The sequence below is a fragment of the Salarias fasciatus genome (assembly GCF_902148845.1).
Source record: "Salarias fasciatus chromosome 7 unlocalized genomic scaffold, fSalaFa1.1 super_scaffold_4, whole genome shotgun sequence".
Classification (NCBI taxonomy): Eukaryota; Metazoa; Chordata; class Actinopteri; order Blenniiformes; family Blenniidae; genus Salarias; species Salarias fasciatus.
In genome coordinates this window covers 8,129,835-8,156,787 of record NW_021941229.1, presented here as the reverse complement: position 1 = coordinate 8,156,787, position 26,953 = coordinate 8,129,835, and the positions used below count along the sequence as shown (strand labels likewise).

Genomic DNA, 26,953 nt, shown 5'->3' with positions numbered 1-26,953 from the left:
GAAGTCAGACTGAGCTTCTCGCCCCCTCCTCCCCTCGTACCCCGGGCTCATTTCACACCTTCCAACTTCCTGGTGTCTCTGGCAGACAGTCGCACGCTACGCTGCCGCTGAGGCGGCGCCTCCTTTCTTTCTCCTGCAGCTTTCAGCTTCACTCTCAGCACCTGTGTGTTTCCTCGCTTCCTAAATTGGCTCTTGTTTCCGAAACGGAGTCTGTTTGCAGACTGGGAACGTTTCTGCTAGCACGTAGCATGTGAAGACGCCCATCTGTAGCCGCAGATGGACTATATGGGAAACCCTCACGAGCGGGTGATGTGCTCCCGTCGGCTCGCGATGGACCTAAACATCTTCATCCGTGACTTATCCGAACCTCTGGCCTCGGCCTGTTGGATTCGTAATGAGCACAGGACATCTCCCACAGCCAAATGGCGTTCCCGATGTCACACATGGGAGCCTCATGGTGTTGCATCGGGTCACGTCTATTCAGCCCGTGTTGCCATTTCGCCTTACGTACGTCTCCGGCTGAGATAACTGGCAGGCAGACCGGAAAATGTTCCTCCGCTTGTGCGTTACTTGAGTTTCCTGGAGGCTGAGTCGGAGCCGGACTGGACTGTGAAGCTCCTCGCTGCTGTGATTGACACCTTCCTCACACATGTGGACAGTCCACGTCAATCCTCTTCTCCTACAAATGCATTCACATGTGAAGAGTTCATGGGCTGTGAGCTCTGCAGCCGACCGAGGGGCATGAGGCCGGTGTGGTGAATGTCAGCGGAGGATGGGTATCAGGAGGAGGGTTTGTATTGTTGCTGCAACTTCTCCAGAATTTCATACAACTGTGCCCGGTCAGGGCCAACACCTGCTGTTGTCCTCGGTTTAACGTTTGTACATTGTGTTCAAGAGAACTGCAGATTTCTACAATCAACAAGACTTAAAAATAAATACATCTGTAAGAGTGATTCTTATAAAGGTTATTGTTGTTATCCTCAAGGAAATCAACTTCGAAAGGATGAGTGAAACCTTCACTTTCTTTAAAATGGTCCATCTTTCAGTTTTCATTTTACACTGAGCTGATCTTTTGCTATGAACACCATCAGCGCATATTTCTGAATCAATAACCTCCTATTGAAAACTCTTATTATGAAGAGTGATCTGGAATATATCTACACTCAGTTTGTCATACAAAGCACAAATTTTGTGGTTTTGCATTAACATAAGCTTCAGCTATTCTCGTTTTCTCTGCTAATGAAGCTCAAACAAACGGAAACAGGAATCTTAAGACCCATTTACATGGGAATGTTTCTGAGTGGAAAAGGAAACGTGTATTGCGTTTTAGAGATCCCTTTACACGACGACGGTGCTTAGAGCCTTTTTGAAAATGGTCATATTCCGGCTCCATGTAAACGAGGGAAAATTGAACTTTGAACAGAAGGAGACTGGGCAGACTGGGTAAGACAGAGGAGAAAGACGAGATGAGGAAGCAGCATCCGGCTCTGCGTCTGGATCCATGTTGAGTTCAGAGGAAACAGGCCTGGGATCAGCTGACCCATCATAGCAGTCGTTGCTTTCATATACGGTGGTTGAAAGGCACATGTGTCTGTATTTTGGCCTCAAAATGAGGTTTGCTCAGATGCATTAGTGGAACATTGTATAGCTGTACGATAGATCAGCTAAAATGAGGTATTTAGCTCAGAAACACAATAATCTGCTTGTAGCTTTTAAAACTATGTTCTTGTGACTGATGTTTTACATTTAGTCCTGAGTGTGCCCGACTCTTAAAAGGACACGGTACTCTGTTCTTTATACAAAACAAGTTTGAGTAGTTTTGAAGTCCAGCCAGTCAGACACAGTTTCAGTTGTATGGATTTTCTTTATTTTTCATCACACTCCTCTCTCTTCCCCTCTTCTCGTGTCCTTTGTTCCACACTGTCTAAACTTATGCCGCTGCTGCATTCGTTCAGGATATTCTTCCAGTTCTATAATTGTCAACGCTCTCTGTATAAAATTGCAGCAATTTATTGCTCGTCAATAATTATTTCAGCCTCCTTTGTATCTGCCGTTTTCTGTAAAGTCATTACAGTGAGCTTTATGATAATGATCTTCCAGGAGTAATATGGCATAATTCCCAATAATTAGGTTCCCATGAAAGAGTTTTCAATTTGTGAGTGATTGGGACTCGTGAATATGCATGTCGTGTTTTGATTATAAAGACATGCTTCTGCATATTTGAGTAATGTAGTTTGATGCATTCACTCAGAACATTTTTTTTTTTTTAAAGTTTCATCACGATCTAGTTGTTTATTTTATTTTCCCAGAAAAATGCAGCGATTCCTCATCATCTCTGCATCCTTAACTTTAAGTCATTGCCTTGCATTGGCCTTCCCTCAGCTCTGTGTTTTAATTCTTAAAATGGAAACGGACTTTCCTGAAGTTTGAAGTAAGACTGAGAACCTCGACGGAAAGCCTCCCGCAGCCCGGCCTGCAGCGGTTTCTCCGGCGTCGTGAACATTTAGGTGCGGCGGTGAATGAGATGTGGCCTCGGCGCTCCTCTTCATCTGTCACCGGCGTGCGGCGTCCCTCGGACAGGGTCTTAATAGCGGCGGAGCGAAAGGGGACGGGGCCTCTAATGGAAACCCTTTGTTCACTTGTCACTTTCACTGCTCCCATGGAAACGTCCTGCTGGCCAATCAGATGAGCCCTGGAGGTAGCGACCTGCGCTGCTCTGTCTCTGCTGCTCTTGCGAGCATCCATCACGCCGAACTATCTCAAGTTTCCCTCTTTTTTTTGACAATTAGTCGATTACAATCTGTAATTTTGGGAAAACTGGATTAAAATTGTGAAACAAAAGCAGTGAAAAGCCTTCCCAGCTCATCCCCCGTCCCTGAAGTGCTCATGAATCCCTCCCATTTGACTTGGTATTAGTTGTGTACAAAGGTGGTTGCATGCCCCCCCCCCCCCCCCCCCCCCCCCCCCCCCCCCCCCCCCCCACCGGGTAAACAGTCTGGCGTGCGATAAGGGTTTTAGAGAGGAAGAGATGTTGGCAAGGCGGGGACGGCCGCGTATCTCTGCGGCCAGTCTGAATATAAAGCACCGGCGCGGATTCATTCTGCGGGAAATACTGCTCCTCGGTAGACGAGGGAGCGTCGGCCGGCGAGTCGCAGTCGGACAGGAGAGCGTCGTGAATAAAGGCGCCAGTAAGCCGGGCGCTCTGGAGGGGCTTTAACCGGCAGGATTTGTGACGGAGCGTCCGCCGCAGTGAGCAGAGTCACAATCGGTCCGACTTACCTCCATCATTAGTGACGCATAAGCAATGCTACTAAACTCCACTGAGCTTTAGTTTTTGCTTTAAACTCCTTCTCTAAGTAAATTACAGTTGCTGGAGACGATGTGCTGGCAGGGATGCTGTATATCAGTGTGTGTAATTTTTATTTTTATAGTGTTTATAGGCTTAAGCTGGCTATACGGTTGTGCCCTGAGGTGTACGTCAGATTTTTAGGACTGGGGTTGGTGTGAGTGTGGGACGTGCATGCACTCAAATTTAAACAAGCCTCAGATGTGTAGAGAAGTGAGAAAACTTTTCAGGAACAAATGAAAAAGTGTCTCGTCTGACTTCACAACACAATATCTCCATGAAAATTCCTGCTTGTAGTCGAAACAATTAAAGTTTCAGACTGAAAGAAAAACGATGATCAATTTCTAGCTTCATGTCTCTTGTCACTTTTCAGTTCCCAAGAAACTACAGAAACAAAGTTCACGGCTGATCGTGTTGATATTGTTTGGCGTCACATGTGAGAAATCTTTTGCAGCGCAGGGTTTATTTGGGAGTCGTGTTAAAGCAAATTAAACTCAGGAAAATTGTTTCAGTCACAGTAATTAATGGAGAACACAGTCTGGTAATTAGCCCATTAACTGGCCGAGGCGCAGTTTGACAAATAATTAATCATTGTATGTGGATTCCACTTCAAAAATCTGAATTTTTTTTCTTGATTTCTGTATTGTTATGTGATAATTAAGCTGAGGAAAATGAAGTCTGCTGGCCAAAACAAATCAAGACGTGTTTGATTGAGTTCCAGGCATCACAGTCACCCATCAAACAGTACAAACTTCAAAGAAAAAAATTTATTTTGCTTCTTAACAGTAGTGGACACACAAACTAAACGGAAATCAGCTTGACGCACCTGAGTAATCGGTTTTCTCTGAAATCCCAAAATGATGCATCCATGCAGGATTTTGTACAAAACACTCATTGTGTGCAACAACTTGATGCAAAGCTTTTCCAGCAGCGTCCCACCAATAAGTTCAGTGTTTGCGGCGATGGAGATTTACAGCTCCACCTCACTCCTCCTCCCTTATTTTCCAACTTCCTTATCTCCTGCAGCAGAGCGCCGTGGGCAGACCTCCCTCCCACCGGCCGGCTGGATTACGCATGTTGGCCTAATCCCATTCATTCTCTCAGTGCTCCGTGTCAGGCCGACATGCGCTGGGCCATGGTGTGCCTGACTCTCTCACACACACACACACACACACACATTCACACACACACACACGCAGGCTCAGGTGCCTGCGTCTGATAAGCACTCAGTGGAAGCATTAGCCTCATCAGTCCGGCCCTGCCTCGACACGGGGAAATCCTGTTTCCTCCCATCATCCCCGGTTTGCCCTTATCGGCGCAGCCCGCTCCAAAGCCCCGGACCCCGGTGTCGTCACACGGCCCCCCGGCAGCTTTGTGTCAGGGATCATCTCCGATGCACACACGGGCCGGATAAACCTGAAAATGCTGTTTACATGTCAAAATGACTTGAAAACAGAGCTGACCTCCGGGTGAGGAAAATGAAAATGGCATATATTCTTTTTTGGATGTGTCCCTTTTCACTCTTTGTGTCTCATTTCTGTATATCTTCAGGCTGACGTATTTATTCCAGTAACTTTTGATCCTGAGCTGAAATCAGTGCCTCCCTCGTCACAATGACCTTTATTTTCACAAACGGCGGTTTGCCTGCTGCATGTGCTCACTGAAGGAGGAGAAACCAATACCTCATGGATGAGCTGAAGGTAATCTGAGCCAAACTGTGGCATAGAGACCTGACCAGGACAAAAACAAGCAGACACAACTGATTAGATCATGTGACACCATGATGCCCAGACACTCCATATACTACTCCACATGCTGTAACTTTTACAACGACCACTCTTTGAATTCGGTTGCTCGAGTCTTTCTTTGTCGGTGACTCACGTCTGATCGCTTCACTTTGCTTCGCTGCACAGAAATGCCTCTCGGCGTCTCTCTCGCAGCTGTTTACGAAGCAATATTCCCAGTGACACGTTTTGGCGTGGAGGGACCCTCGACGCATCCTTCGGAATGGCTCCTTGATTAAGGCGACAACGGCTTCCTCGTGGGTCAGATTCTTTCTGGCTTCCAAACAGCTGATAAAAGAATTTAAACCCTGACGTGACGCTGGGGAAATCGTGATCACAGCAGGGAGGAAGGATTCAGTCGTCGTCGCATGCGAATGTCAAGCATTTGTTTGGTAGGAGGCACAAAAAAAAAAAAAACTGGGCCAAGAAAAACACACAAGCAGGCGGACAAGAACATTTTCCGCGTGTGTGCTCTCATATGAAGATTCCCATTTCTTTTTGAAGTTGGCTTGCGGTGGAGGCCTTCAGCGCTCGGAGGAGAAACGCGGGTTTTCTCAGCGGCGTACCGAGAGTCACGAGAAGCGGTGCGAGGAAGTGACCCGCTGCGTGCTTGGAGAAGCGGCATCGGACAGACTGCACGTCTGATCTGCGCTCATTTCTGTCCCATTTGATGGTTTTACCATGAAAATGCGTCCAAGAATCCCTCTGCGGCCCGTTCTGTGTGCGTGCGGCTTGCTGCTCGTCTCTCACAGTTGCGCTCCAGCTCATTGTGAGATAATCGTTCTTGAAAGAGGCGTCGGCTCGGTTTTACTCCAGACTTCATCAGCAGGGGGAAGCTTGTTCGACATGAATTGTTCAGCTGCTTGTTGTTTAGTTGGCTGACATGATGTCCCCGAAGTGCCGCTTTGCTCAAACACATTTAAACGCTCGTGCTGTTGAAGTGCAGCTCGACTCGACGCGACGCTTTCTCTGGCGGGCCGGGGTTCCTGCACCTGCAGCCTGGCAGACGTCGGCTGTCAGAGGTGTATTTACTCACCGCTGTGATTAAACCCCGCGGGCTTCATGCGATCCTGCAGCCACATCTTTATCACACCATGGCGACACTAAAGTCTGTTAGCTGTAAAATGAAGTTTTGCTCAGGACTTCTGAACACTTTCTGACTTACAGTAAGCCTTCATTGCTCGACTTTTTAGAGTCACTGGTTAACCTCCAATGTTTACTGTTCAAGGCCTTTCCCTGGTGTTTTTACAGTTTGCATCAAGGACCTTCTGGGAGGACAAAGCCTTTGCGATATTTTAAAAAAAGATTTCCCACTTTGCCTCAGTCCATCTTCAACGAATCCAGTGATGTCGCTGTTGTGTCTGGATCGTGTTACTGTCTGGTTTAATTTGCATGTGCGGATGCAGTGGTGCATTGTGATCGTACTGTGTTCGCTTCAGATATTTCCGCAGCCAAACTGTCTGTTTTTAATGTGCTGCTTTCTTGAGGGAACAACAGTCCCAGCAGTCATGTGTGGGATTTTTGCCTTGTCCCTCGATTTGCACGGATCCTTTTGATCTCTTCATGATATTATGTCCCAAACATCAGCTGTTTTCAACTGAGGGATCCTCTTGAGGGACCACCAGAGATCAACAGAGGCGGGGCCACGGCTTTGAATGTTCTGAAAAAGTTACATTTGCACATGTCAAAGAGTGGAGAATCCTTCGTGATTTGAAATCAATTATCAATCAGTTTAACTTTCGGAATCCACATGTACTGTTTCATTTTCACATCTCCACGATGAAGGACAGCCTTACAAAGTGTTAGTAACTCCGCCACACCTCAGCTTGCCCCTGTCTTCTCAGCTTTTTGTGCCTGATCAGCAGTTCAGTCGAAGGATCTTTGTCCGACTCCTCATGTGCTGAGTCACCAAACGGCTGCGAAATCCCCACACCGCCTTCCTCATTCTCCAAAAAAACCCTCCTCCCACCTCTCTGCCAAACTCACTGCCTCCCTATTTATCAGGAATGATGCTGCTTTGCAACAAGTCGGCTGTAAGGAGGAAAGAAATAATAATCCTCAGTGATAAGTTCCTGCTTATCTATTTGATTCCTTTTAAAGAATTAAAAAGGGTTTAAAAAAAATTCAGATTTCATCAACTCAAGCTGATTTGAAGCTTACATTTACAAAAACAACAAAAAAAAAAAAACTTAACTTAGCCTATCATAGGTGATATAAAAGAGACTGTGAATAGGTTGTTATCGGACCCTCGCACATCTGGATCGGCCTCCCTTGAGCCGCTTCTCGACCGTTTCTATTCATCCACGCCGTTTTCCCCGGCACCCCATCGATCGAGGGGCTTCTTTGTGCGGATCATGCTACCACGTCCCGGCTGGAGCGTGTGTGTGAGCCGACACACACATGTCGAGACGCCCTCTGACACATAAGTATAGTCACGCATAAGCGAGCAGGCCCATGTCTGTTGATTTGGCGTGAAATGGGACAGGGTCACGGACACGGCTGCGGAGCACTGGCAGGTGTTGACCGCGCCAAAGCGATCCATGGAGGACAATTTGCACACGTTAGCCACTGTTGGCCTTTTTTTTTTTTTTTTATCTCTCCTTCCTACAAGCAGCACGGGTTCAGATCGAATCAATGTTTGAGGTCCTGAAGCTAAATAAGCTCCAAAATCAATGGCGTGGTACATATTCACATCGATGGGCTGCTTCATCGATGCCTTGCAGGAAATGCGCTTCCTAAAGGCTTTACAAACCTTTAGCATCATCGGCATTATGCTAATCTAACGCCGCATTTCCAATTAGCGGCATAAGTGTACGTTTTGCGACGGTGCGGCGCCTCACGTAGGCTTTACAGCTGTTTTTGTTTGGGGTCTGTGGGTCAGCGGCGGCGCTCTGTCAGGCCCCCGGGCCAACCCGGAGGCTTTTCTTGTCCCTGACATACGCGGAGAAATCCCCTGTAATCAAGCAGCTGGAGGGTCTGCGCTGAAGGGGGATTTAGTGCAGTGTGGCAGGTGCCAATCTGACTGCAATCAGGATTTAACGCCGCTCCCCGGCGATATTCAGCAATTTTGGCGTGATTTAGCGTGAACTAATCGCTGTCATTCATGAGGTTTCCTCTGCACAGCACTCTAGTGTGTGTGCGTGTGCACTCAAACACACGCCGTCAGAAGAGGGCTGGAGCTTCGCGTTCACTTATTACCCAGAGCATCTTTGATCTGCACACTTAGAAAAGCCTCTCATTATTAAAACTGCCTCTCAAAACGGCCTCTCACTGCTTAATTTGTTGTAAAAGTTTGGGTGAATTTTTAATTTTTTTCACATTTATTTATTGTTTTTTGAGTCAGTTAATGCGGTAAATCTCTCACTCTGCCACATTCTAAAGCTTTTCAACCAGATTTGACTCCAAAGTCATTGAATCATCATAAAACAATTTCTAATAACTGTTTCCGAAGGCCCCATTTACACGTTTTGAAGTGAAAACGGTAAACTTTAGTCACTTTGTGTCTTTATGTGATCACGGTGCCACTGAAAACGGCTTCCAAGGTGGAACTCTTCAACAATGGCGTTTTGGACAAGATTGGGACAATAACAATATTTGCTTCCACAGTGGCGTGACTCCCAGTCCACACTCTCCTGGGACGCCTGTAATGGCAGTCCAAATGTTTGCATATCCTCCACTGGTATTATATAGTGTGCATTGTTCTCTGTGCATGCATTTGTGGTTTCATTACAAAAAATTCAAACATCAGGATGCACCTGGGAACAAATTCTGCCTATTTTCTTATTAATATACTTTGCATGAACTCTAAATCCATAATTTATTTACACATTGATGTGTTTTCATGTAACTCGCAAAGCGTGCGTTGTTATGGATTGTAGTTGTTTCTGGCATCAGAGCCTTTCTGGGACTGACTGTATGTGCTTAATGTCTGGCTGCCAGCCCAATTAACTCAGCTCTGTGCCAATATTGTTGTATTCAACGATATTTATGGTGGATTTAATGGCCTTTTTCTCCCCCTTTTACTATGTTTATTAATGTCGTTTGTTTCAGTTGCTCGATTGTAGGTTTCAGGGCCTGTCTGGAATTGAGCTTTCTCTCGTTTTTTTTTTTTGTTCACAGCGGAGCTTTTATTAACTTGTTTACACAAAGCGCCAATGCAACAGAGCTGAAAAAAAAAGCACACACAAAGGATGTAAGTGGAAAAAATAACTAAAAAGGGGATTTGACTAATTGTGTTTAGCATTTTATGAGTCTAAGTATGATTTAGCTCATATCTCTAAACTTTCAGTGTTGAAAAACCATAAAATGAGCTCATAATAAAGTTGAACACATAATTGATTCACACATTTCCATATAAAAACCTGAATAAACGTGGCGTCAGGCAGCGCTGGCAGCATGTGAAGGATGAGGGGAACATTTTGAACATCTGTAGTCACTGAATCTATTAATCCATGTGAGGCGTTCAGGGGTCAAAAGTAAATCTTTACTGGCGGCAGTGTGTTTAAAGAAGATGTCTACATTGAATCATGGTATACCAGTGATTTTCAGGAGCATTAATAAGTTTGTGTACAGAAACTAGCAGCATGTTTGGGGATTACAAATAAATAGCAATTTGTTTGACGTGTGGAATGGACCAATGCGTGCAAGGTGTTCAGGAAACATGGGTGAATTAAAGACAATCTATATTTAAATGGACACAGAGAACAATATGCTGTAAACATTAACAAGGGTGAGTATACAGACGTTCGTATGAACAGATGATGAAGTCAAATTGTTATAGCGGCTCAGGAGAATATGGCCTGGGAGTCATGATACACAAGGCCGCCATTGTTGTTATCGTCTGTAAACTGGTGCAAAAGGACGATTTACTATGGCTGCGTTGGAGTGTTTTCCAAAAAGTAGCATTCATTCCCATTTACACTGAGTCAATTTTAGAGGAGTTTCACCTTTGGATCCGCTTTCAAAGAGTTGCTGTGTTCTGTTGTTGTTGTAAACAGATCAAAACACAACGAAAGTTTGACGTTTTCACCAGAAAAAGTGGTGTAAACATGACCTGAGACACTTTATAGTCTACTGCTGCATGTTAAGGTGTTTGTTCCCAGTAGAACTGTTGTGAGCTTGATCGATTTTGAAATCTACTGGCTAAAGTGACAATTGAGCAAACAAGTGAAACACACTGTATCACAAATCCCCCCCAAAAAAAGAAAAAAATAAACTATAGAGAAATGAGAGGCAAGTAAAGAAAAGAGGAAAAAAAAAAGAGGCTGATCCAAACAGAAGGGACAGAGAATAAGAGGTTTGTAAAAGACTGAAAGTCCCAGAGGCAGTGGGACAGTCAACACACACACACACACACACACACACACACACACACACACACACACACACACACACACACACACACACAGAGCCGGCCCTCCTCTGTCTGTCTATTATTGATGGGCACGCAGGGTTCCCACACAGCCATCTGTTCTCGGCTCTTCGCTTCGTGCCTGCCTCTTCGGCAGGGTGGCATCAGCAGAGCGGAGTGTAAACGCTCCATAAATACATCCCACTGTTCACGGAGGTCGCAGTTAGAGCCCATAAAGGGAAACAAGGGGGAAAAGAAGTAACGCCATGAATCTCTCATTAATTCCACCCCCCCCCCCCCCCCCCTTTCTTGGATCACCTCCAACTCCTCCATTGATTTCCAGCGTGAGACGCCGTCACGTCATAACCGCGCGGAGACATAAACCGAATCGACAGTGCGGTGGGTGTCGGGTGACGGCCTGTCAGTCGCGTCCTTGAGGCCGCATGCAGATCTTAATGAGATCACACACACTCACCTTCGCATGTGGCTGCAGGTTTGACCGGATCGGCACTGGAACCGATGGTCGTGGGTGTTCAGGACGTAGGGTCCCTGCAGGTCTGCGGATTGGCTCGGGGTCGGGTGGGGGTGGGGGGTGGGGTCACATGTGGCGTTGCCTTGGCACCCATCTGGGGCAGAGGCCTCATGCGGCCAGACATGTAAGGTTGGCGTGTGTTTGCAAACACTTGGCTTTGAGTTCACCGTTAATCCATAGATGCAATCCTTATCCCTGCTCTCTTCTTTCCTACACACACACACACACACACACTCACACACACTAAATGTTTCATGTCGGTCTCGTGCAGAAACTGAGAGCATCGCTGCAGATGTCTCACTTTAACACGCATCCTCGATCCCATCTTCCTGACCGGCCGACAAAAAGGGTCACAAGCGGGTAAAAGGATGCTGGGTAAGCGGCGTGGCGCCGGTTCCAGGTAACATATGGGTCCGGGGCTTTGGAGACCACGGGCTATCACACCATCACGCGACTCTGACTCCTCCATATTCCTGGACGGGGTGAAAGAGGCTTTATTTTCTGGCCTGCCGGAGAGTTAGGACCCCCCGGGGAGCCCGAGATGAGAGGGAAATTAATAATATGTAGACTCAGAGGCTTTGAGCGAAGCCGAGGATCAGGAGAGGGTGAGGAGAGGGTATCAGAGCCAGAGAGGGAAGCAGAAACAGGGGAAGGTCGCCTTTGAGCAAAGCCTGGGGAGCAAGAGGAGGAACATAATAAAGACAGATGAAAGAAGTCCGTTTCTAGGAGAGGAAGCACCTTTCTAAGCTGAAAAACAAAGAAAACAAAACATCTTTTTACCATCCAGTATATACTGCAGGGTTACAAAGTTGCTGTTTTCAAAAAAAAGGTTAAACATAATATGAAATACAAATATCGACAAGGACATCATTTTTTTACTGTTAAAAAGACCTGAATCTTTCCTTACATGTCTGGTGTTGAGGAGTTCATTGCTCGATAAGAAAAGGATGTAGATTTTTTTTTTTTTTGCTTTTGTAGAATAAGGTTAAAAATCAATGTCAGTGATAGTGGGACCCTCAGGCAGCTCTGCAGTAAAGACAAACATTAATGTGGAGTTAAAATCGCTCCTACAATCCATTATGTGTGAAAACAGCTCAAAGCTAAATGTTCAAATGTTAATCGATCGCTCAAATAAGCAGAAAAACGTCAACAAAAAGCTGAAACGCTACGGTAGATGAATTGAGGAAAGATGGAAATGTGTTTTGTGGTAATGAATGTTAGAAATTCGAAAATAATCCTGAAAAAGAGGTTGACCTTCCAAAGTCTCATCAGCTGTAAAACCAACATCTGTGACGGTTCATTAGTGCACATGGTGTGAGTGACTCGCACATCTGTTAAAGCTCCATTAATACTCAACAATATTTACGCGTATTAGAGCAGGATGCTTGAATATTACAGTGTCTTTTACAGATAAAAGCTTCAAGCTTTGGCCTGCACACATTAAAAACATTACGGCTCTAAAAATCTCCAAAACCCGTCACTTCTTAAAACACATTTGACATATGATAAACCAAATATGAGACCACCAGCTTGTCAGCATATAATTCGATCCTGGGTTTCTTTTTAATGTCTCCAGTTGGCTTTGAGCTGAAATGCTTTGTAGATTATTGCATTTTGTCATATTTTTCATGCCGTTACGCTGTAAATGATTATCTCCCTCCACAAATAGTGGTTGTCGGCACCTTTTCCCAGCTGCCCTCACTGTTGGGTTCCTAATGGAAGCCAGAGTGAGTCAGGAATCCCCCGGCGGTCGCTCTGCGGACACATTTTTCACATTAGGGTGTCGAGGTTAACATGAATGAGGACAGAAACTCCTCAAGACTGAGGTAAGAAGAGATTTAATGTCAGCTGACTTTACCTCGCGATGTGTGAAAGTCACGTTAGCATGCTTGGAGGTGACACACACACGGCTTGTAACCCCCCCCTCCCGGGGTGGGCTTGTGGCCCCGCTGTGACCTGCTTGGCTGGAAGCCAGCGGCTCCCTTTCTCCTTTGAACCTGGACGAACCTGACTGGAGCGCAGCTGCGATCGCCCGGATCCGACCGCAGCTAATCGCACCAGGCGGCGGCGGCGGGTATTAATCCCAATTAAATGCCAAACTTCATTATGGCAGCATTTTACCAACCCGGCCCTTTATGTCAACTGATCTGAACGTTTCCTTCCCAGTTTACGGTTTGCTCTGTTTTTAAAATGATGCCTCTTGTCTTGCCAGAGACAATGACGGCTAATAAGACTGTAAAAAATGGGAGTTAATAATGTCGGGGCCGGGCGCCATCTGTGGCCCCTCCCTGCGGCGTGGGGGCCGGCGGGCAGGCTGCCACCGGGCGGCACACTGACTCCATCCCCGGTGATTCCTTAAACAGCTCAACCAGCGGCCAGAGAGAGAGAGAGAGAGACACACAACGAAATTAGCGACGTATTGTTCTCCTCTCCCCTCCATCTCCGCCTGGCCCTCGCCGCACAAAGCCGTCAGAGTGGATGTTAAGGAGGTGTGTAATGGGAGACTGACCCCATATTGGAACCATTAGGCGTGAACACGGCTGCCTATTACACGGGTCTTTAGCGACACGGAGAAACAAGCTCTTATCATCCCGTCGAGGTTTTTCCCTCGACGTGAATGGATGTGACGTGTACGTAATCTCCCCGCGCTCCATTATGTTGAACTTCCCCGGAATAGAGCGAGTGAAGGGTTTTCAGTCAACGCCACGCTCTCCACTCTTCACGCGACCCTCCACTCGCACGTAAACACCGGCGGGCCCACGTTTTGTGTGGTTTTTGCAGAGGGGGGGGGGGGGGCGTTTGATGAGAGCCCGAGGACGACGCACCTGCCGGGGTAAGAAGGGGTTGAGATAACAATTTTCTCCGCCCTGTCAAGGCGACATCTGGCGCCGCCACAGCGCTGCAACCCGAAATACACCCCGGAGTGGGTAATGAGGCGTACCAGGCCGGGTTTCTCTTCTGTGGCGTGCGTGTGTGTGTGTGTGTGTGTGTGTTTGGCGTTTCCCCCTCATCATCCTGATCCAGCCTCTGTTGAGACGGCGAGCGCGTCATCTGTAGTCCTCACGTGCATGTGACTCACACGCAGCATTAAATCTGTTTAAATACACACATTTAACCTTTTGCTACAAAAGATGCAAAAAAAAAAAAAAAAAAGGAAAAAACAGCCGGACGTGAGTGATGTTCCGTACCTGCGTCGGTGCTGGTACACGTGCACCTAACCATGTGCAGCAGCACGCCACATGTTGTCTGATGGTTCTAATAGCACGTTGCTGCGTCCCCTCGGTCCCGTGCGGGGTTGCTAAGAAACACACAATTAGTGGTCAATTATCGTGCTCCAAAAACAGCCGTGCAGCGCTGAAATGAGCACGCTTTTCTTGTTGCGCACATGTTGTAGTTTCAGTTCAGTTGTAATGGTAATGGAGTTGTTCTTTGCTACGTTGGAGTTGTTTACTTTTCTTTACATCTAGAGTGAAAGAACAGCTTTCCTTTGAATAGAAAAATGGTTCAGTTTGACCCTTTCTTCCTTCTTTCCTCACTGTAGAAGTTAAGAGGAGGTTTTGGTTCCATTCAGGCCTCATTTTCTGCAAAACATGGTCTGAATGCTAAATAAAAAAACATTACCCCCTTGAGTTTAATAAAGAATATCAGAACCAAGCGTCTTATTTTCTCTGGCAGCTTGTTCTTTCTTCCACATGCAGCTTGTCTCTCGTAATTGTTGTGATGAAACAGTTTCAAGACCGAACCAATTAAAAAAAAAAAATTGATGAGAATTTGGCCACCACTCCCTTCAAAGCAGTCACCTTGCACTCTGTTACATCAGTCGCAGGGCTCCGCCGTTGCCTGGAACAACCTTTTCTAACATGTCGAGCACCATCTGTAACTGGTGCTGGGTGTCGATGTCCCCCCCTGCTGTAAATCGTACTGCATCAGTTGTTTTCGTTTGGCTGGAAAACATGTGGGGAACAAACTCAGAGTCGCTGGAGCCCAAGTTGTGAAGGACCCATTCGCTGCTGCGCCGCCGACTAGTTTATGTTCCTGTGAACTGCATGTTTGCTGTGGACTGATTTTCTATCCGCTGTGTATATTAAGAGCCGTATGAAGACTTTTCAGCACAGTCTTGACTCAACCGTTTCTCTCTCTCTCTCTCTCTGCTGATTTCAGGTCATCTCAGCCCTGTCGAGAATCTCCCACCACAGCATTGCACAGATCAAAGGCATCAGGTACGTGTGTCGCTTCTATCTCCTTCATTCGCCGCTTGTCGAGCAGAATCGCTGCGTGTCAAAGGAAACCATCTGGACGGACGTGTCCCGCGTTTTTTTTCTTAGAGGCCCCTATTAAAATGGATGTGGCCATTAACATCTGCTGCTCATTTAAAAGCCAATTTACATTTTCGGCAATTAGCTGCAGCTTTTAGTCGCCATTATCTCGCGAGGCCAAGTAATCCTCCGCACGTTTCCATCTGTCAGTCAAGCCGCTCCGTTATTGTATGCAGGAGAAGTCCCTCTGTAGCGGTGGGAATGTGGAAATCCTTCGCACTTTCTTTATCGGTTTCCCCCGGTTGAGCTTCCGATTGCTGACCGTGTTTCAGAGCTCGGTGGCGCGCCGGCGCCACATGAAAAGCCATTTTTTATCTGTCCCGGGTAATGAGTTGATGGAGAGGACCCATTAGGAGTCCTGCCAGGGAAAGAAGGGAGGAGAGGGAGGAAGAGTCACAGAGAAAGCCCCGAGTCATTAATAAAGACAACTTCTGGTAAATTCACAGCCTGATCACACTGACCATCGGCGGGGACTTTTTCCCTGTGTGAATCACTGGTCGATTCAAGTTACTTGAAGAAAACACATTTTATTTACATTTTTTGTGTATCTGTTAAACCGAAGGAAGAAACGCAACTTTTCTAAAACAGTTTGACTTTAATTTGTTGTCTCCCTGCGTGAGTGGTTTTGCTATAAAAACAACCAACAGCACCTATTAGTGGCTGAACTGGAAAACAACGTTGTTTCAGCATTTCTGGGACGTAAACACGAAGCTCTGCTGAAACAAAACAATGCAAATATGATGCATTTTCACTTTTCACTGGGTTTCTGTGCATTGTGAACAATGTGAACTAATTGCCACATCCTCAAGAGTTCTTATTGATCAAAACCATCTCCTTATCAAAGCTCCTAACATCTGTCTGGATAAACTGGGGAATGAAGATGTTTGTTTACATCCTTTAACAAGCATTTAAATGTCCCTAACCTCTTCCTTCTCTTCCTTTTTTTTAGTGAGGTTAAGTTTGGCTCCTGGAATGATAAGAAAAAAGCTGACGCTGATGTGAATGTTCAGTATTTATTAAAATATTCCTACTTTAAACATCCTGTACTGCTGAATGACTCGTGGATACGTACGTTTAGATCTCCTTTCCAAATCATTGATAACTCTGCTTGAGACGAGGTCAGCTGCGTTCAAGGGTCCAAGAACTTGTCAGAACGTCTCGCCTCGAAGCCCCTGTCATCTGAGTTCAGCCTGACAGCACAGACTGCGCCCATAGGTGGCGTTCCCCTATAGGTGCAGCGTTCCTGCCCTCCAGGTCTGCTCACACACTTTATCGGTCTCATATCGCACCTTTCAGAAAAAAGGTTGCAAAGTGGTTTTCGGGGCATATCACTCCAGGTTCACACCTGAGCTTAACACGTGTGTGTTTGGTGATCAGCTGCAACAGATTTAGGTTCAGCTGTGGATTTATGCTGCGTTTACTGAGGATGTGCAGTATCTGAATCAGATCTGTTAGACAAAGGAAATGCTTGATTGATCCCACATAAGTTGCTGTTTTTATCAATCACTAATACAAAACCATGAGAGTGCCTGTGAGCATGATCGGACCTTATCAACTGTTATTGATGTCAGTATCAGATGACAGAGACAGAAAGTAGCTGTCGCTCTGGTTCTCTCAATGGACACCCCCGACCGTGCAAACACAGCCAATACGTGTGGCATGCCTGCACACACACTGCTGTCATGAGCAGTCGCAAGATTTGGCCAAAGAAACTGGCACCGAGATTATTAAACAGCCACAAGCAGAGCGGGAGGGGGGAGGGGGAGGGTCCTCCATAATCCCAAAGACTTTTTCACACGTTGGAGGTTCGTGTCAGTCTGTGAGGGTCAGACTCTTGATCTTTCCTGGAAATCACCTTTTGAAAAGGCTGGGACTTTGCAGTGTTATGGTTGAGAGTCGCCTTAATACCAATGAAATGAAAACACAAAAATTCTGTCCTTTTACTTCAGCTTTTCAATTCAATTCAGTTTTATTTTTAAAGCCTCAATTACAGCATAGTCATTTTGGACACTTTTTCCACTTGAAATGTCATGTAAATGGGGTCTTAAGGAGCTGCAAAGTCCATGCAGTAGAGTAGACTGACTGGACAGAGCAGTATTTCAATAGCTAGAAGATAGTCTGCAGTTTCTTTTTCCCACCAATGAGCTGCACAAAGAGGAGCCTGGAGTGAGGACCCTGCATTTGATCTGACTCTTCTGAGGGCGAGTGAAACTCTGCCAGGTGTAGCTGTTTGAAAACCGCTTCATTGTTTCTTCAAAGGTTTAAAAAGGAATAAAGACCTTGCTGCAATAATAATACCAAGGTCTACCACACGGCCTCGTAGTTCTGTAGTCATTTCATTTACAAAGAACAATGAATCGTACTGCGTTGTGATATTTTGGGAGAATACAGTAGAGCAGTGGTAGTTGGATCCCTGTTTGGATGTTGTTATTGGGACTGTGGAAGTCAAAATGATGCACAGATGTGAATGTGAACTTCATCATGTGAGGGAGTTGACACCTCTTTAGGATGTTCCCTGTTGTTGTTATGTTGGAGACAGGAGCATAACAGATGGATGGACAAGTTATGGGCGATGCAGTCCTTTTTATGTCCGTTCATATGTTACATTCCATTCGCAGTGTAACGGCGAAACTTTTCTGAAAGTAAAAAAAAAAAACAGTAAAACTTGTAAAAACATAAATTTTCCTGGCTTGCAGTTGCAAGCTATTTGAATATTGATCTTGGCCACATCTTCATGTGTATTTTGAGGCTGCAGGCCGGAATTAAAGACAGTCAGCCGTCATGAACTGGGCTTTTTTGAAAACACTTTCAACCAACAGTCACACCTGTCCCTGAACACATCATGATTCAGCTGAGATTCTTTGTTTTGACTGAGTTTAAAGCACAATGCAAAAAAACATAATGGAAGGGATATCATCCACTTTAAGGTATGTTCCAAACAGGAACAATCAGACATGCCCTCTCATTTTATTCCCCTTCACCAAACAGGTTTATAAAGACAGGAAGTAGAAGATGCTTCCAGAAGCTAATTAGAAAGCACTTTGGATAATGGATTTTTAAAAGACAGTGAATTAAAAGCTCTTGTCCAGTTTAAAGCGGGGGCGCCTGGACGCACAATAACCCCGTGATCCTAAATCGTTTAAACGACTCCGGGTCCGTCCGACAGCCAGAAAGTTCTTCGCCATATCGAGTCTCTGAGTTACATCGCTTCAGGCGTGACCATCGACGTCCTGGTGAAGCTCATTGATCGCGTCTGTTCGCTGTAATCAGGCCGCGATAGTTCAGGTCTGTCACTGTGTCAGCGAGCCAGTGCAGCTTAGTTTAAAGTGGTTCATTGAAGGTAAAGAATTATTTTAAACCTTTTCTTCACTTTATTTAGACTTTCTTTCAGTTTTTTTTCATCTCTTGTAAAAACTTGTAAATGAAGTATATATAACATTTGCATGGACATTAGCGTAGAATATCAAAGATATCATCGGATTTTTCAACCCACAGCTGTTCAGATGTGTCACTGAGTCAAAAGCGAATCACAGACTCTTAATCCCCGTCTTCCTGAGACCTCATGTTCTCGTGTCTTTGTGCGTCCCGTCCTCACAGCTTATCTGCGGCGTAAGCCCGACTCGCCCTCTGCCCTGTTATTCTTACTGCTTATCTTTTTTTTTTTGTCCTCGGCCGACCCCACCATAACCTTCAAGTCCGCCGCGCTCGTGTCCCGGTTCGTCACTGATCCCTGCGGTTTGAGCGCGTGTTATTGCCTCCCGGCGGGGGGGGGGGAAACGGGGTCGCAGAGGGCAAGAAGCCTCAGCTCGCCATCGCGATGCTCACTGCGAGAGGCTCTCCCTCTTCGTTTCATTTGGCCGCTGGACGATCATCTCTCCCACTGCCGTTGTTGCTTCAATCTGATTACGTGACGGCGCAGGGCTCCTCACACACATCAGTATGCAGTTATCACGTCGCGCATCCGCTCCTCATCTTTCACTCCTGCCGTCTGAATGCATCACAAGTGCTAATTTCACACATAAACACTGTGAAAAATGACTCACGCCTGCCGAGACGTAACTCACTACTTGCGGAGATATATACTCTCACTTCACGAGCGAGAATGGATCTTAGCGGTGGGTTTAAAGGAGGGTTTTATAGACGGGCATCGTGCAATAAGTGACAGAGTGCACTCGCTGGCCGGAGCTGCAGGAACGTATCGACCCCTGCAGATACCGATCCGTGTCCTGGGACCTGAAACTGCTTCCACTGCTGACCGTTCCAGCTGCTTTCACACTTTTACAGCCCCGCCGTTGTTGTTCTGCTGCTGCCTGACAAGAGTTGATCAATGAGACCGACTCCAAGCGCACACGTGCCAACAATTCCCCGCACGCCGCGGCCGAGGCGAGGACGCCGACATGATCGCAAACAGATTGGAGTTGATTACAGCGAAGCCGTCGGAGGAGGGGAGAGACCCAAGAAAAGCATTAGCGCTGACAGCGAAATTAAAGAGCTTGACCCTCTGGCCTCAAAGCTCACTCTCCTTTTTACAGGAAACTGCAGGAACAATTTTCTGATAGAGTTCAGTGTAAATACAGTTATAGCTAGGACTACGAATGAAGTCTTTTAAGATACAGAAAATAAACTAACACAAAATGTGTTTCATAGTTGATACATTTACAACTTTTTTGACCCATAGTTTAAATAAAACACAAGCTTTATTCAACCTAATCAAAGCTCTTACGCAAAATCTTTCCAGGTTTGTATTAAGCAGATTTTCTGTTTAAAAATTAAGCTAAAAAACGAATCGGCTTTGGAATAAAGAAACTATAAGTGCAGAAATTTTACAACCTTAAATGTGGCAGAGACTGTGTGAACAATTTGAGCTCATTTAAAAGGCAAATTCTGCCTCAAATTAGAATTTCAATTTTTTTCCATTTATTTTTTTCAAATTATAAATTTCTTTGGGAAAATCTTTACTTTCATAATGATTTTCTCCTGCTGTAGGGCAAACTAACTTTTTTGAATATTCTGAATATTGTTCACGTGAGCTCTGAAAACTCTCATTTCTCCATTATAAAACCATGTGTAAAGTAATAATTTATTTCATTGATTTATTTATTTTGAGCACTTGACAGATTACCTTCAATTTGACGTAAAACACCTGAATCCATTCATAAGTCCTTCGAAAAGCGAGTGGGAAGAAGAAAAGCTTGCAGAGTGAGACAGAAATAGTGAAGCTTCACTTGAAAAAGTTCTCAACAAGCTGCTGAAGCAAAGAGTCTTCACGATGTGGTCGGACACGTCTTTCAAACCATTTTTACCCCAACATGGGTTTGAATCGCAGCAAATGAACAAAAGCCCAAATCAGGAGGTAGAGTGAGGAAGAACTCCACACAAACAAATACTTCCTGGATTCTCTGAATAGACAGTTGATTTCTTTTCTCCTTGCAGCTTCCTGTTTGGTGAACAACACGCCTGCAGGAGAGAGAGCGCAGCGGCGGAGAATAGCCAGGAGACGGCTCGTCAGAGGCTTTCTGATGAAATTACGAACACAGTTCAATTACGCCTCGTTGCCCCATTTAGGAGAAATGAAAACGGCAGCATCGGACAGTGCTTGGCTCCGCAAAACAACACGGAGGTGATAGATCGAGCGCGCCTCTCCACAAACTACTGCGTAATTAAATTTCGCCCTGCGGGACTCCATTAATAACTTATAATATAATGCACATTTCATTGGAGGGGGCCATCAGACGTGGGCGTGTTATTGCGCTCTGGAGGAGGAAGCACCTTCTGGAGCTTCATAACGGCCAGACGCTGAGCAACATCAATCAGGTTTTTTCTTTTTTTTGTGTGTGTGTGTGTGTGTGGTTGTGTGTGTGTGTGTAATACTTGTAATTAGCTTTTGAGGAGAAACTAGATTTAATGAAGTTACCGGGCGAAAACGAATCAGGGCGCGAGGAGCCGTTCGACTTTGTGTGTCCGAGCCGACCTTTGGCTGTATCGCTGAGCATCCATTAACCTGACGGCTGACACCCTCCTGCTTTAATCACGCCGGGGCTAATAGCTGGTGTCACGCAGCTCGGGACACACACACACACACACACACACACACACACACACACACACACACATGCATACCAACATGAAACCCGGAACCGGACCGTGAAACCAGCTCCTGCTAACCGGCGCGTTTATATTCCTGAAGTTAACGGTGCGGCGTCTGGCCTGAAACACAGTAAAAACATGTCAGCCGTGTGATTCTCTCCTGGGAGTAAAGAGTCTTGAAGGTCTTGTGTCCGGCGCCGTGGTGTCAGTATCAGTTTCCACCATCTCCGCCGTCTCCTCTTTGGTCTCTTTGTCCTCTGAAGATCGATTTCCAAATGACCCCCGCATGGTCTCCTCTTTCAGACACAACCTGCTGACAGGTCTCTGACAGAACAGGTGGGAAATTTGATAAAAAATCAGAGGAATGGATTCAGCTCCGCTGTCTGATGCAGAACTTTCTCGCACTGTGAAGAAGGATGTGGATAACATCAGACTAACGTCCAGATCAATCTCATATGATCGGGCCAGACAAGCAAAATCATGCCAAGAAAACCTTTAACTTAAGTTTTTCTTTGTTGCGTTGTAGAGTACATGTGATGAAAATTTCACCAAACCAAACAGTTACAACTGAAAAAATATTCTGACAATCTCGACATAAAATTAATTCTAATTCAACCTTTTGGTGCAAAATACAGTTAAGTGTTGATAAACTATCCCCTAGCTATTGGAATACTCATGTTTTTACAAACTCGCCTGCGCTGATGCTAATTTGCCAGCTTCCAAAACAAACTTGCAAGAAAAAACAGTCTCAAAAGAAAAAGAAAAAAAAAAACCCAGGAATGATTTAATTTAAATTTTCATTGAACAGGTTTGTTGAAAATAGAAATCCAACTAATTTCAGAAATACGTTGGGTTTTTTTTAATCATTTAAAAACCATATAAAACATATTATTGACTTTAAAGATTGGGATTTTTTTTAACTCCCCATAATGTATATGCTTCTTTATTTGAAAGCTGCAACATGTTTCAAAACAGTTCGCATGCAGGAAACGACAGACACTTTTGTTTTATTTCACATACCTGTTTATAAGGATCAGTTGGTAAAATGATTCATTTGAGGCAAGAAAAAAATCATCAAAGAGCAGCTGATTTATTCACTGATAATTCAAGAAAGAATTCAACTTTTTGAATTTAGATGTTTTTCTTAAGAAATTAACAGTAACATCATTTATTAAGAACAACATTAGATTAAAATATTTGAATTTTATTGCATTGACAGGAATGATTTTTTTTTTTTATAACCACAAATATATCAGTGTTGTAATAATCAGTAATTTAATAATGATCAACAATTAACACCTACCAGTAATGTAAGTATTTTGCCCTTTTTCGGTGTATTAAACCCATAATGTAAAAGATAAGTTTTGTAGCATTAAAACATGAACCAGCATTTTTAAATATAACAACTACAGCCATTAATTTAATAATTTGAATATGAAAAATGCTAGTGATCGCTGAACTGCCATCAGATGCCAAGTTTCCTTCATACGATCACAGATCTATTTTCAGCTGCTCGGCTTTAATACAGCCACCCAGACAGAGCATCATATTTCCCCCGCGCTCGCCTCCCTGCAGTTAACCATAGTGTTGAATTTAAAATTTAACGGCTGAATTTTAAGGCCTGAACTGCTCTTAAAAGTTTATTGGCGAGGCACGTGGCCGCTCGCAGCTGCTGGGATGAGCCTGCCGGCTTCCTCCGGATCACTCCTGGAGTCGTGCGGAGTTTTTCCAATCAAACGCTGCTTTACTTTTTATCTCTTCACACTCCTCCGTTGTTCTGGCTGATCCGATTAGAGAGGCACTTTTTGACTTTTTGATAACTTTTCGATTCCTCATTCACTTCGAATATGAAGTTTGAAAGTAAGAAAACCGTCTGTTGTTCATGAAGCCTTCAGACTCCTGCTGCAGGATCAGTGTGTGATATTTGCGCGCATGTGAAGTTTATTTGCTTCCGAGGGAGCTCAAGCTTGTTTCCGCTCCGGGTGTTTGGGGTTAAACCTCAGCAGGGATGAAGCAACTGCAGGTTTTATGGTACGCTGCAGTGAAATGATCGACAATCAGTAATAAGGTTTAAAATTTTAATCATGGTTAAAGTGGTTTGTTATGACTGGCCGGGGAAAGATTCACCGCCAAGCCTGAAGTTAGCAGGAGCCTCACACACAGCAGGAAGGCTTTGTTTTGGCTCTCTAGTTTTTTGTTTTGTTTTGTTTTGTTTGTTTGTTTGTTTGTTTTGCAATTATTTTTTTTTTTTAAATTTTCAAGAGGAGTTGTGAAAAATGGTTTCTCATTTGGGAAGAAAATAGTTCTCTGTCTGTGTGTTTTGGTGCTTTGATCATTAGAATTAACTAACCCTAGAACTAACCCCATCTAGTGTGAGTTTTTTCAGTAAACTTTCCTCATGCAGAGGATGCTAATCAACATAAATCTTGCAGTGTTAACATACAACATAATGGTAATTATCATAAAAAGATTAATAATGAAAAAACTTGAGTGTGTGTTGATATCACACATATTTGAATGTGAATGTTACACTTCATTTTATTTAACAAATAGAATAATAATTAGTCCCATACATGTAAAAATTGTTTGGCAATGTTCAGTCATCACATTTTCTAATAACCAGGCTGCCCAAATATTATATTAAATATAATATATAGATACTAATGTCATCCAATGTTTTAATTTTACATTCTATAACTTTACATTAATTTAAAATATCTGGATGTGGAACAGATTAAAGTAATTCTTCTTTCTGCCGCAGTTTATTCAAATATTATCAAAAGTTGTAAAAAGTGTAAAACTGAAATGATAAATGAGTAGAACTGTGACAGTAATGAAGTGATTTTGTTGGAATAACTACTAACAAATAAAAATCCAATTAATTCAAGATGAACGTGGACCTTCACATTTTTGCTTAAAGCAATAAGAAACATTTCTTTCCTCACAGATGTTGAGGGAACATCGTATAATCGCTGTTTATCAGTGGAAAACTAACATACGGTGATGAATCTCTCTCCTCCCACACTGTCTGTTTGAATGTTTTCTTCACCGGAGTGTGTGTGTGTTTGCGTGTGCGTCCCGGTTTGTTGACAAGAGAAAAACAAATGGTGTGTTGGGTGGAGGGAACCAAGGTCAGCTGCGTGGGATGTTCCGCCGGAGGGGAAGACGGTAACCGAGCAATCCTCAACGAGACGCATCGACGACGCATCCGGCGACCGACCCGCTCCCGAGTGGCTCTCAGGAATAATGCAAATGATAAACACTTCATCTCAGGGCTGCTGGAGCTGCAGATGAGCCACGTTGCTCGTTTCGATTGTGCTCGGCGTGAAGATAATAAGCTGTAATTTACCGACCTCACAATGAAAAAAAAAAAAAAAGAGGAGTCATTAGCACGGTTGGCCGTTTGCACCTTGATTTGCAGAAATCCCATCTTCCAGATAAATCCATGAGCTAATTGATTAACCATTAGTGTTTTGATGCTCCGCCACGCCCCGGAGGTATCGCTGGGCGACATGAAGAAGGAGGTGAATCACGCCGTTTCTCTCGCAGCGCCCAACATGTTTGTTTCCCCCGTGAAGGTCACGATCTGCGGAGCAATAACTCCAGCTCTGTGAGCTTCTCTGAGAGGATTCAGGAGACACCTGTCTGTCCATCTGAGTCGGGGAGTAAAGATGCTGTTTTTCCTCGCCGTATCTCCGGGAAAAGTTGGCCGTGGGAAGACGGCGGCTTCTTTATCTGTCGGCCGCGACGTGTTGATGTCTTCTGACACTGTTGTTTGTGAGTGATGGGATCCTCTGTTGAATAGATCCCGCTGCCGGAGCGACAAGCTGACAGATAGAACGCGCACCTTTCCAAACGGCTGGAAACTGCAGTGTGTGTGTTTGTGTGTGTGTGCAGTGATGAAACACACCTTGTCCCTTCTCTCACGCTGTTCCTATTTGTGTGTGTGTGTTTACCAGGCCTTTCCCGTCGGAGGACACCGCTCTGAACGAGGACGATGTGTACCGCAGCTTGGAGGAGCTGGCAGAGTGAGTGCACGTTCCTCCGCAAAACACCCACACACACACACACACACACACACACACACACACTCACACACACACACATTTTTCTGTCCCCCCTGGTGAGGCATTGCGATATTTCTCTGAAGAGTTCCCCTGAATATCACTGTAACCCCACCACTTAACTGCACGTCCCGCTCTGCACTGCGCGATATGAAGGATCAGCGTTTGGTGAAGCAGGTTGAAGGACTCAGTATTGGTGAGAAAATAAACACCGAGGACGGACAAACTGAATGTATTTACAAACTGGGGACCCCGTGTGGATCTTCAGTCGCTGAGCAGTTGATCCCTGAAGCTCTGACAACATTCTATTGGAGTAAATTTGTTTTATTCCATTTCCATATCAGACCCATGTTCAGAAGTGCATTAAAAAAGGTGAAACAGAATAAAAATGACAAGTCAAGGACTTTCAATTCAATTCAAAAAGCATAAAATAACATTTCTCAATACAAATCAAAAGGTAAAATTCAAAAAACAGTGCAAACATTACTAAACAGGTGGGAAAAACAAAATCAAATATATCAAATAATGTAGCATTTACACAACATTTCACATTAAAGCCAGTCATTCTGCGTTTCATTTCCAAAAATTTCAGTTTACACAACAGTGTTTTGTCAAGGGTTTTCTACCAGTGTAGTTAGCATGCCCGGCCACTAGTTGGCACTCCTGGTCGATTTTGTAAATAAACCTCACGCACATGCAGCAGAGAACAAAGCGCCATAAACATTAACAATGGGACTAAACCAGCATTCATATGGAGAGACGACCTACTTGGATTGTTGTTCCATTTCTTTCTAAATCACACAGGATTAAAAACCTGTTTCCTTTACATGCTGTGTGGGAAATGTATTCTGAAACATGTTCCGAGTGGGAAGAAAATGCAGAGAAGTTGCTCATCGCGCTGCACGGAGCGTAAGCAAAGACGCCGTGGCGCATTCAGGAGTTAGTTATTATGGAAGATGGACTCCTGAACGCAGAAAGCCGTGGTGCTGTGTAACAGTCTCCTTACAACATCTAAAAGTGATCTTGATTGCCACTTCTTGCAATTTCCTCTAACCGCTTAATTACATAAGCGTGGAGTCCACTGTCACTCTGCCTGTTGCCGTGGCGACGCCAGGCTGACGCTCTCCTCCCCGTGTGTGTGCGAGGGAGAGTCGGAGGTCGTGGAAGTTGGCGGCGGTGACAGCGGCCGCTCGCCTCAGATTAATGGAGAGTAATTAGCGAGCGGCTGGGAGATGGGCGCCGTTCGTCACACGGAGACGGAGCGAGGGGAGCGGCGAGCGAAGAGAAAAGAGAGCTTATAGAAAATATGCTCGCCGAATACACGATTGTCTTCGGAGGATGAGGGATGTGCTAGCCAAGAAGGCTAATGCTGGATTAGCTTCGCGCTGCTTAAACTGTGTCAGCAGGAAGACGAGAGAGGAGTCGTGATGTTTGTTTTTAGAATCTTCAAGGTAACGGAAGATTGAACGCCGAA

The 26,953-nt window shown here is 44.9% G+C and overlaps 1 protein-coding gene across 1 annotated transcript in view; it reads left to right on the top strand.

Moving 5' to 3' along the window:
• vav2 (vav 2 guanine nucleotide exchange factor) overlaps positions 1-26,953 on the top strand; it is a 196,499-nt gene that overhangs the window by 121,276 nt on the left and 48,270 nt on the right. Inside the window, 2 exon segments of the mRNA XM_030084142.1 lie at positions 15,174-15,232; positions 25,375-25,443. Of these exon segments, the coding sequence (XP_029940002.1) occupies positions 15,174-15,232; positions 25,375-25,443 (128 nt within the window).